This window comes from Lissotriton vulgaris, chromosome 9 (genome assembly GCF_964263255.1).
Source record: "Lissotriton vulgaris chromosome 9, aLisVul1.2, whole genome shotgun sequence".
NCBI classification, from domain to species: Eukaryota; Metazoa; Chordata; class Amphibia; order Caudata; family Salamandridae; genus Lissotriton; species Lissotriton vulgaris.
In genome coordinates, this window is record NC_141697.1 from 80926834 (window position 1) to 80939413 (window position 12580).

Genomic DNA, 12580 nt, shown 5'->3' on the forward strand with positions numbered 1-12580 from the left:
CTCAGAATGCGAGTTCGTAGATATTTATCCCGTTATTCTGTTATCAAACTACCAATTCACCTTCTCCTCTACACTAGACTATACGAATCAAGCAGCGTTTCGAAAATTACCCCAGCTGGCTGCATCTCAATCAAATAGGGTTTGTCGGTCTGGGCCTGAATATAAAACACTAACAACCGTGTGGCAATACTCGCAATGAAAGAACATCTATTGCGTGAAACGTTCCTCGAACTACACACACCGGGTGAATGACATCATCCGGTAGTTCAATATACCCTCTCGCGAGATTACGCGAGTCAAACAGCGTCTCGGTACAGACAACCTCGGCTGACAGCACCTTGGCTAAAGTGTGGCGATATTCGCAATAGGAGATCATCTACTGCGTGAAACGTTTTATGAACTACATACATCGGGCGAATGACATCATCCAGTAGTTCGATCCACCCTCTCGCAAGACTACGCGAGCCACAGTACGTCTCGATGAAGACAATCTCGGCTGCCTGCACTTTAGCTAAGGTTTGGCGCTCTGTCTAGGCTCACATACAAAAAAACAACAACTGAGTGTGGTAAAGGTTTTGGAATAAAAGCATGCCTCGATCGTCTATCGGGAGGCTGCAGGCTTGATTTTGCTGAACGCTGATTGGTTGCTGCTGAAATGACGCAACCAGTTAAATTGTAGCTCCTACAACAGCCCAGTGCCTCCCCCTGACTCAGTCACAGACCGAGACAACGACGGACAGGTAGGCACAGAGCCTAAGAGGGCTATATCCTACTTCTCCTTTTCCTTCTCTGATCCCGCTTTTATAATAATTGAGGAGAGAAAGACAATGACTTCACTGAACACTGTGAGAACCTATTTGTTCAGATATAACTGTGGGACAAGTCTATACTGTACCACCTAAGACTCAATAGATTGAATGAATTTTACTGTTACAAGCAGTAGCACTGGGTGTGGCTGTGAGGTTAAGTCCTTACTTTGGGATATGTTAATACTAGCAGGTTTTGCTCTGCGTGCAAATTATTATTAAACCCTAGGCACAACTACAGGACAGAGCAGGTCAGAGTAAGCTCTCTCTGCCCTTGTTAATTGCGGGGTTGTTTTGTTCTTGCAGAGCGGGGTCTCACAGTTCCTGAGCCAGGTCCAGGAAGAGGTGAGGTTCTTTCCCGGGGCACACTGGGAGAGTACTTAACATTCAAAAAGACTGTAAAGATTTTAGTATCTAACAGACCTTGTTAGCTTATTTGGGTCCACTTTTGTGTTTGTTTTCAACAGATGTTGTTAATACACCAGGTGCCAAGGAGGAATTCAGGCAGATGAAGGAGAATTATATCCTTTACTGTTGTTGATTCACTTGTGTGTTTTTTGCATTTCTAATTATTTTTTCACATATTTAGTCACAATTAGGCAGTAGCATTAATGTAGAACAGAGGCCCTGACGAAAGCCTATGGTCCTTCTCCATGATAGGCTGAAACATGTTGGCCCTCTCGCAGCTATTTGTTTAAACTGCGATTACTGTTTTGCACTGTTCTTGTTTTTAAACTGGAAGGGGCTGATGCTTAATAAATAATCCTTTGAAAAGTTCCCTATCCTTTTTTAATCACCACATTTATAATTTTCTGCACTGCACTCTCCCATCAGATCAAGATCATATGGTTCAGTAAAGCGATTGTGGGTCGTTACCCCAAGCCGACCATGGGGGTATGTTGGATGTCTCAATGATCAAGAGACACAATACCCTGGCAGGATTACCAGAAGAAAATATTGATCTATACAAGTCATTGATGGGAATCCTCAATGAGGTTGACTGACAATCACAGGTGGCCCATGTTTTGGTGATTTGTTCTGTTAGATTTCCGCGGCCGCCACCACGCTGGATGTTAGTCTGCGGTGCATGGCTGGCAGCACGTGTGGGGGCGCCCCTTCCTTGGCCACGAAAGGAGCAAAAGGCACCCGTTTGCCAAGAGGCCCAAGTCAAGTCAAGTCAAGTTAGAATTTGTATAGCGCACTACTCACCCAGAAGGTCTCAAGGCGCTTGAGGGAGGGGGTGGGGGGGGGGGGGGGTTAGAGCGTTACTTATCGAATATCCAAGTTTTGAGTTGTTTTCTGAAGGAGAGGTGGTTCTGTGTAAGGCGGAGGTGGGTGGGGAGAGAGTTCCAGGTCTTGGCCGCTAAGTAGGAGAAGGATCTTCCTCCCATGGTGGATCTTTGGATGCGTGGAATCGCGGCGAGGGCTTGATTGGACGATCGTAGTTGGCGGGTGGGGGTGTAGAAGGTCAGGCGCGTGTTGAGGTATTTGGGTCCTAGGTCGTAGAGGGCTTTGTGTGCGTGGGTGAGTAGACGGAACGTTATTCTCTTGTTGACGGGGAGCCAGTGGAGGTCTTTCAGGTGACCGGATATGTGAGCTTGGCGGGGGATGTCTAGGATAAGTCTGGCTGAGGCGTTCTGAATGCGTTGGAGTTTTTTCTGTAATTTGGCTGTTGTTCCGGCGTAAAGGGTGTTTCCGTAGTCCAGTCGGCTTGTGACAAGTGCTTGGGTGACCGTCTTTCTTGTTTCGGTGGGGATCCAGCGGAAGATTTTTTTGAGCATACGTAGGATGTTAAAGCATGATGATGAGATGGCGTTGACTTGTCTGGTCATCGAGAGGGAGGAGTCCAGGATGAAGCCCAGGTTACGTGCGTGGTCCGTTGGTTTGGGTGCGATGCCCAGGGCCGGTGGCCACCATGAGTCGTCCCAAGCGGAGGGGGATGATCCTAAGATGAGGACTTCCGTTTTGTCTGAATTCAGTTTTAAACGGCTGTTCTTCATCCACTCTGCTACTTCTTGCATCCCTTCGTGTAGGTTGGTTTTGGCGGTGTTTGGGTCTTTGGTGAGGGAGAGGATCAGCTGGGTGTCGTCTGCGTAGGAGATGATGTTGAGGTTGAGGTTGTGTTGGCGCGCGATGGATGCGAGGGGACTCATGTATACGTTGAAGAGGGTGGGACTGAGTGAAGATCCTTGTGGTACGCCGCAGATGACTTCAGTGGCCTCTGATCTGAAAGGGGGAGGCGGACTTTCTGGGTTCTTCCGGCGAGGAATGAGATGATCCAGTCCAGTGCTTTTCCTTGTATCCCGACGTTGCTGAGGCGTTGTATCAGGGTGCTATGGCAGACTGTCGAAGGCTGCGGAGATGTCCAGTAGGATGAGGGCAGCTGTTTCTCCGTTGTCAAGTAGTGTTCGAATGTCGTCTGTGGATGCGATGAGGGCGGTCTCGGTGCTGTGTTTGGCTCGGAAGCCGGAAGGTGATGGGTCGAGGGAGCCGTTAGATTCGAGGAAGGCGGCGAGCTGATTGTTGACGGTTTTCTCAATGACTTTGGCAGGGAATGGGAGGAGCGAAATGGGGCGGTAGTTCTTAAGTTCGGTGGGGTCTGCTGTGGGTTTCTTCAGGAGAGCGCTGAGTTCGGCATGTTTCCAGCTTTCCGGGAAGGTAGCAGTGTTGAGGGAGCAGTTGATGACATCTCGGAGATGGGGTGCGATGATGGAGTCTGCTTTGTTGAAGATGTGGTGGGGACATGGGTCGGTTGGCGATCCGGAGTGGATGGTGTTCATCAAGCGGATGGGGTCTACAGTGCTGATTGGGTTCCAGGCGCAAAGGATGTCGGAGGGGGGCTTTGGTGTGGAGGTGAGGGGGGTGGACTGGTCGCCAAAGCTGTTATAAATGTCAGCGATTTTGTTGTGGAAGAACGAGGCTAGAGAGTCGCAGAGGTCTTGAGATGGAGTGATGTTGTTGGTGTCGGCGGTGGGGTTGGTAAATTCTTTGACGATGTTGAATAGTTCCTTGCTGTTGTGGGCGTTGTTTTCGAGTCGATCCTTAAATGCTGATTTCTTGGTGGATCGGATCAGCTGGTGGTGTTTGCGGGTGGCGTTCTTGAAGGTGGTCATTTTGTCAGTGGTTGGGTTTTTCGCCAGGCTTTCTCGAGGGTGCGCCAGATCTTTTTGGATTTCTTAAGGTCGTCATTGAAACAGGGGGCTTTTTTGCTACCTTGCTTGGTTAGATGGTTTTTCAAGGGTGCTAATTCGTCTGCGCAGTGAGTGATCCATTGTGTGAGGTTGATGGCTGCTTGATTTGGGTCCAATGATTTGGCGGGAGGGTTTTGGTAAAGCGATGTGAAGAGCTGGTCGGTGGTAATTTTGTTCCAGTTTCTGCGAAGGGATTGGTGGTGGGTCATGGTTTTTTTGTAGTTGAAGTGAACGCAGCTGTGGTCCGTCCAATGGAGTCCTGTGGCGTGATTGAAGGAGATGTACTTGCTGGAGGAGAAGATAGGGTCGAGCGTGTGTCCGGCGTAGTGGGTGGGGGTGTTTACCAGTTGTTTGAGTCAGAGATTGGCGAGGTTGTCTAGAAGGGTGGTGGTGTTGCTGTCGTTGTTCTTGGTGGAAGTTGAGGTCTCCTAGTAGAATGTAGTCCTCGGAGGGGAGGGCGTGTGGGCTGATGAAGTCTGCGATGTCTTCGCTGAATTGTGTGCGGGGTCCTGGGGGTCTGTAGATGAGGGTGCCTCTGAGTGTGGTTTTAGGGTCGGTGTGAATCTGGAAGTGAAGGTGTTCGGCGGTTGCGAGGTTGTCGTCGGAACTGGTCGTGATGTGGATGGTGTTTTTATGGACGATGGCGATGCCTCCTCCTGTTTGGTTGGTGCGGTCCTTTCGGATGATCTTGTAGCTGTCCGGGATGGCTATGGCGATGTCGGGCGCTGATGAGGCGTTCATCCAGGTTTCTGTGAGAAAGGCGACGTCCGGCGATGCGGTGTCTAGTAAGTTCCATAGTTCAGTGGCATGTTTGTGGACCGAGCGGGTGTTGAGCAGGATGCACTTCAGGTGGTTAGTGTCGGAGTTCTGTTTGGGGTTTGTGGATTTGGTGTGGGTCCTGATGCAGTCTAGCTTGCAGGAGTGGCAGGTGAAGGGTCCATGGGTGTGTCCTGGGGCGGCTTGGTAGCAGTCTGGGAGACGTCCTGTGTTGAGTGCAGAGAGGGTTGCGGCGTCGTACGTTATGCGGGTGGATTGGATTGTGCGGGGACCAGGGGGTCTGGCGCTGGGTGCGGTCTGGGCGCGGACGGGCGTAGACGGGCGTACCTTTGGCGCGCCTTCGGCGCGCATAGGGCGCGTCCGCTGCGCGTGGACGCTGCGCGCAAATGCATCTGTCATAAGTGGAGAGTGGAGGGGGCGGAGCGAGGGAGGAGCAGCTGGGTGGCGGGAGCGGGGTGGAGAGACTGGCTAGGAGGCACAACAACAAGAAAGCAGCAAAAACAAAAGTGAAACAGGACGAGATTGGGGCACAGTCTGGGATGTCGCTAAGATATGGGCAGAGGCACCGGCACAAATGATTACAAAAGCAGTGCGAGCAATGCAATATAGCGCTACGATATCAGTCAGCCACACACAATAATACAAGCAATGAAGGCAATGCAATATAGCGCTACGATATCAGTCAGCCACAAACAATAATACAAGCAATGAGGGCAATGCAATATAGCACTACGATGCCAGTCAGCCACAAATGATAATACAGGCAATGAGGGCAATGCGCAAATTGGTTAATGGCAGCAATGAGCACAATAGCGCTACGATACCAAGTGACCAGGGAGCGTGTGGGGAGCGACCGCTTCTGAACGAGTCAGGACGGTCACAGCGCTGAGACAAACGGGACGATCCTTAGCTATCTGTGGGAGGGAGGAGCAGCTGGGAGGCGGGAGCGGGGTGGAGATACGGGCTAGGAGGCACAACAACAAGATGGCAGCAAAAACAAAAGTGAAACAGGACGAGATTGGGGCACAGTCTGGGATGTCGCTAAGATATGGGCAGAGGCACCGGCACAATCCGGCACAAATGATTACAAAAGCAGTGCGAGCAATGCAATATAGCGCTACGATATCAGTCAGCCACACACAATAATACAAGCAATGAAGGCAATGCAATATAGCGCTACGATATCAGTCAGCCACAAACAATAATACAAGCAATGAGGGCAATGCAATATAGCGCTACGATACCAGTCAGCCACAAAATGATAATACAGGCAATGAGGGCAATGCGCAAATTGGTTAATGGCAGCAATGAGCACAATAGCGCTACGATACCAAGTGGCCAGGGAGCGTGTGGGGAGCGACTGGAGTCCTTAAAGCGCTCAAGCGCATGGTCTGCCTTGTCTCCAAAAAGGCGACGGCCATCAAACATCCCAGACTAAGGGATGAGAATACCTTTTTGCCGTACTGCTCATACCTCTTGGATTTACTGTCCGGCGGAGCCGACGGGAACGCGGTCTGGGAATTGGACGCCTGATTGACCAGACTTTCGGGGGTGGGGTGGGTGGACAGGAAACATGGGTCGCCTGGAGCCGGGCGGTGGCGTCTGGCCACGTTCCTATCTACGGGCGAACCCGTAGTGGGCCTGGACCAAGTGCCCAAAAGAACGTCAGTCAAGGCCTCATTAAACGGCAGCAGAGGCTTGGCCGAGCTGGACTGCGGTTTAAGGACCTCAATGAGGAGGTTAGTCCTCACGGCCGCGACGGCGAGCTCAAGGCCCAGGGCCTTGGCCGCCCTCATCAACACCACACTGTAGGTTGCCCCGTCCTCCGTAGCCACGGTAGGAGGCGAGACAAAGCCAGTGTCTGGTGAGGTGTCCAGACCACTGGCATACCCAATTTCACCTGTCCAGTCCTCTTGAGACTGACACTCTCGGGTCAGAGGGTCATCAGACCCCTCCCAATACTCTTCTTCACCCATCCCCTGATAATCAGGGTTGTCAAACGATGAGGCCGGTTCATAGAAGCTAAACTCCCCAAGCGGCGTCGAAAGAGGTGCCCAGCGGCGCCGTTCCGACGCCGGAACCGGAGCGAGGGAGGCATCGGGAACGGCACCGCCCAAGGACGGCGCCGGACGTGACACCTGAGGGACCGGTGCCGGTAAGTTCGTTAGGTCAACCGGCGACGACCCAGATCCCGAAGCGGATCCAGTGGGGCCCTGCGGCGCCGGGCCCGAAGGTGCCGGCGGTGTCGGGGCCGAAGAACCTGACGGCGTCGGGGCCGAAGCCCCCGACCCGCTAGGGACCCCAGACGGGTCCGCTAGGCCCGAAGGCGCCGCGGAACCCGTCGGGGAAGAGAGGGACCTCATGGCCATGAGGAAACGCTCGATCTCCCCCGGCGTCGCGTCCTGCCCAGGGACCGGAGGGTGTGGACCAGGCATTGACGCCCGCGACTCCGACGGAGCCGCGTGGGCGGTGTCACCCAAACCCCCGGTCGCGTCGCGCGAGCGTCGGGGGGAGTCAGAAGAGCGATGAAGTCTCTTCAACTTCTTGTGCTTACCTGACGACGACTTCGACCCGGAGGAGTGATGCCGACTCTGAGCTGTGATGGCTCCGACCCCGCGACCTGTCCCTTGACCTCCTGTGGGACTGGGACCTCTCGCGGCGCGGGCCGACTGCTGGAGTTCGAGTCGCTTGCGGGACCGCTCCCGCCTAGCTTTCGAAGTCAGGTCCCGGCAGTCGGGGCAGGTCTTGTCATCGTGGTCGACGCCGAGACAGTGGAGACACCAACGGTGATGGTCAGTAACCAACATCAGTCGGTTGCAATCCTCACAAGGCTTGAAACCAGGCATCCCTATCGGCACCGAAGACTCAAGAAAAATGATCAAAAGGGATCAAAAAAGTCTAGTCAAAAAGTGACTAAAGTACTGCTTTTTCCAGATCTGCGGGCGGCGTCTAAGTACTCTGACGACGTCATCACATCGCCCACGATGCCGACGACGGATGCGGAGCCGCAGACGACGCCTACCGACGCGCAAGGGTACTGCTACGCAAAAATTTCCAGATCCAGTCTGATGCCTGGGGATATTCTAAGGTAAGGAATCTATCACTAACGTGTCTCTTTCAGATACATGGATTGACACTTGTCCAAAGATCATTTCCGATAATAATCTACTGTTGCTTAATGTAAAAGGTAATCATGCAAAGAAAGAAGCAAGGCGACGGGCTTTTGAGCACCTTTGCTGTTACATTTGGAATACAAAGGGTGTATGTCCTTGCCATCCATGATTTTTTTTCTTTTTTTTTACATCACCTCCTCCACTCAACATAGTCTGGAACTCTATGAAAGCATATACAAGGGGTGTCCCTTTTCAATTCAAAGTCAATGAAAATAGAGCTGCATGGAACATGGAGAAAAGGTATTATCTGAACTCTGGATCTCTTGAAAGAATGCAAGCCAGACTAATCCATATTCATGATGAGGGAGTGGGGAGCTATATAATCAGCTAGTTGCACACAGGAGCCGTATTTGTCATACACTCAGAAGGCGGCTGCTGTTCTTAGGACATAAGAGAGTTGCGCATGAACATGAGGCTACAATTGGCCAGGTGCTTCCTTACAAGATTAAGGAAAATTGTAGAATTGCCACTATAAGGATAGCAATGGTTGACTTATCTCAAGCGGCTGACATATTGGAATCTATTAAAGATTTTTATCAAGGGCTATACTATGAAGAAAATGGAGTCCCTTTGCATATGGATATAAAGGCTTATTTGGCTGAGGCCATCTACAGCAACTTGACGACACACATGATTTCTGTAGAAGTTACTATGCAAGCAATATCTCTAGCTGTTGGTAAAGTGGCTGGTGAGGATTGCACACCTGTCAAATTTTTAAAAAACTTAGGAGATTTTCTTGACCATATCTTGTGTCAGTTGATCACATACCTGGATCATGAGCTAGGAATTCCCTCAACTAGGAATTCTGTTAAATTAGCTTTCTATTGGGAAAGGGGGAGCCGTCGGAGGAGAAAGGATCATTTAGACCCATTTCTCGTCTCAATGCAGATGCCAAGATTTTTCCAACATACTGGCTAATTGCCAGGCTTCCAAAATTGAGACTTTGTTGTTTCCCCAACAGAATGGTTTTATTCCCTCTCAAGACAGTTTCATATGCTTGAACACGGCAAAATCACTATTTGATGCCGCTAAGGTTTTGGGGATTTGGGCTGGTATGATGCTATTGGACACTGAGAAAGCTTTTAATAGAGTTTCAAGACGATCCTGTGGCCAGTTATGCCAAAGATGAATTTTGGCCCAACCTTCTGCTGGTGGCAACAACAACTTTATACAGATTCTGTTGCCAGAGTCATAGTGAACTGGTGTTGCTTTGACTATTTCCACATTCTAAGCAGGACCCACCAGGACTTTTTAATATCAACGTTATTGTTTGCCAAGTAGTAGCTATATCTTTTTTGTATACAGAATAATGAGGATGTCAGTCAATTATTCTGAATAGGTTTGCAATCAAGATCTCTGCCTAATCTGAGGATGTGGTGATTTATTCTTCTGATGTAGATAAAGCTGTTAAACACGCTGAGGCGATGAAATAAGATCAGGTTTCTCACTACAAACTCAATATGAGGAAAATCCAGATTGTGGCTAATTATCTCAAGTCAGGTACAAGATATTATCTGTTTAAATTATGATTAACTCTTGCAACAAACATTGGTCTTGTTGCACCAGTGGCACTGGCTTCCTATTAATTTAGTGGGACATTGCAATATTATTAAGAGGAAAATACTTCCCAAGTTTCCTTTACTTGTTTCGATCTACCCATTTATATGTCCCTATTTTTTTTTTTTAAGAGGCCAGACTCTTTTTTTTGGCCCTATAAAAGAGCAAGAAGAGCAATTAGATTTAAGCAATTACCTCAGCAAAGAGGAGACTGGGTTCTTCCCAACTTTAAATTATATTATTGGGCTGCTTTTGGTAAAAGAATACAGTTGTTGGTTTCCAACTAAGGGAACAGAGGATATTTCGGCATCTATAATCTGCCGTTAGGGGATGCCTTTTCTCAACATTTTAATCCTATTTTAAATGTGTCAAGTTTAAGGTCATTTTGAAGTCTTACAAACTTGGCAGGAGTGGTGTAAAAACTGTGGCCTTGGGATGGTCAACTTTTACACTGAATTTTGGAAATATTCTTTTCCTGAAATTTACCATGATTGCATTATTCAAAGCTGGGCTCAAAGGTTTTACCGTTGACCAACGATACAAAGATAAGGAGGTACTGTACTTTTTCCGATTTGCAAAAATGTTTTATTTCATCTGTCACAATTATCCTTTTTTAAATATCTGCAGACGCTGGATTACTTTTAAAGGAGCCTGAAGGGAACAGACCTTAGTAGCAATCTTATTAGGCCAGTTCTTTTAGATCTCCTTTTTTTATAAAAAACAAGCAAAATCACTATCCGAGATTTTATAACATCCTTTCATCCCACCGAGTAGATGATCTTGATCAGCTATCCACTAAATGGTCATTTAAGATAGGCTATGATGTTTACCAGGAGACAATTTAACAATCCTTATCATTGGCCAACGCAATTTTGATATCTGCCTGGCTCAAAATGTAACGCTTCAAAACAGTTTTTTTGCTTTACTACACTCCAGATAAAATATTTAAATGGAAAAGTGGGGTACTGGCTTCATGTCCAAGGTGCCTGCTCGATAACGCAGACATTGTGCATGTTTGCTACTTGACCTAAGCTACATAGCTTTTGGTCTGAAATCCGTTATTTATCTAAAAGGTTGCAAGTTGATCTCACATTGAGCATAGAGAACAGCTTGATGTGCACAGAATAGAATCTTCCCCACCAATATACATCGATTTTGTTTATATTTATATTCACTGTTCGGTTTTGTATTGTTCGAGAATGGAAATCACTGAGTCGGCCTTTCATGAATAATTTGTGGTCACCTTTCTGTCAATTATTTGACATGGGAGATACAATTCTGAAAGTGAGAGGGAAAAATGGGCAGAAGAGATTAAGAGACACTTGAGAGCATTTCATTGTCTTCTTTAAAGGGTTAAACTGTGTTTATTGATTTTTTTCTCTTTTCCCTTTTCAATGACTTTTATGAATTTGAGGACAATTGATTGATTTGTTTGATACATGCTTGCATTGTCGGTGATATATGTATATTGAGATTTTAAATGTGTTAATTTACTGTTAACCTATTTAAGACAGAATAATGTATATGTGCACACAACCCCTAAATCAACATTTAATCCAATGACTTTGAGTCTATTCTGTGCTGATGAAAAAAGGTTGTTATTGGTCATATATTTTAGTAAGATCCCTGCTAATCCAGGGGAAAGGTCCTCAACTCAAGCATGAACAAAGGTGTGCGCAGGGGCATTAATATGTGAAAAATGCATTCAGAAGAAGGTAGATCAGGAGCAACAAAGTTATTTGCCTTTTGTGATCCCAAGTGAACACAGAAACAAATAGGTTGCCTAAATAAAAGCCCTTGCCACTAGCATTGATTCTAAAGCCCAAGTAGTATTCCTGGGCCCAGAGTAAAGTCACAAACGCAATACACCCATTCTTCTTACCTGTGATGCAGGCTGAGTAGAGTTGTGCCAGGACTTCCAGCTGAGTTTTCAAGGTGACCTTGCTGGGTTCTGCACACGTAACAAGACTGTCTGAAGAAACAGTTGCCCCTCGACCATAACTCGTCTTGGTGGGAGTAGTAGGATCCATGGCTGGTATGCCTGAAGAAGACGCCTGTTGGAGCAACTTGGATCTGAAAATGCAAGCAAATTGTCACTATGATAAAGCTAAGATTGTTGTGAAGACTGTGCACCCAGTATGTTTAATTTTCAAGACTACAGTCAAATACACATAAAAATCCCAAACCGCCACTAGCCATTTCAAACTGATCACAAAATATTTTGCTTGAATCAAATTGAGATAGACCTCAGTTTATCAATAGATGTGACAATAAGCCATAAGCAATTCATTGCTTGCATCAAACAGAGGACTACAAACTCATCTTGGAGGAACGATGCCTCCTTGAAACGCAAATAAACAAAATAATTAATAATTTTCAAATACTAGTTAAACACCTCCCACCGTGGAAAACGCACAGATGCTTCAAACCGCTGTAGATTATGCGGAGACCTCAACGAGGACGTATTACATCTACTATGCATCTGCAATGGCTTGGGAGTGGAACGAAGACAGCTATTAAAGCCGCACCCGATTACAAGCCAGGTACGATCATGCAGGGAGGCAGTAAAGGCTTGTTTCGAGGGCAGCAACATCTGGCTGGCCTGTAGCCTTGTCCGGTTTATGAGTGCAGCAAATGCAAAGTTAAGCCTGGAAGTACTCCAAAAAACTGGCCATCAGTTCAGGCCCACTGGCCTCTGAGAGAAGTACAACAACATTGTCCATAAGGATCGCTTCTGACAACTCTGTTTATTATTACGGTTCCCACGCACTCTTGCAGCCACCTTGTGCCGGTAGCCAGCTCAGGGTCACAAATTTTATACATTTTTTCTTAGGGGCGCAACGATCCAGGAGAGCAAACGATATGATGAACTATAGACTGCCACCTTTAATAACAAACTCTCTGTCGCCCGCTACAATCTAAAACACTTTTAAGATCTAAATCCCTAATACTCATTTTAATGGTCCTGGGTCTACGCAGGAGTTTCCAGTAATTAGCACTCCGACATATGTTGTATTCTGAGCCATCTGACCCTCCTTACTGGCTGCCTCGTACACCAGCTTTTACTCGCTTGCAA

General features: G+C 47.8%; 1 protein-coding gene across 1 annotated transcript in view; it reads right to left on the bottom strand.

Moving 5' to 3' along the window:
* The window catches only part of CDAN1 (codanin 1), a 232752-nt gene that overhangs the window by 156607 nt on the left and 63565 nt on the right, over positions 1-12580 (bottom strand). The window contains exon 4 of the mRNA XM_086937098.1: positions 11387-11577. Within this exon, the coding sequence (XP_086793224.1) occupies positions 11387-11577 (191 nt within the window). The remainder of the gene's footprint in view (positions 1-11386; positions 11578-12580) is intronic.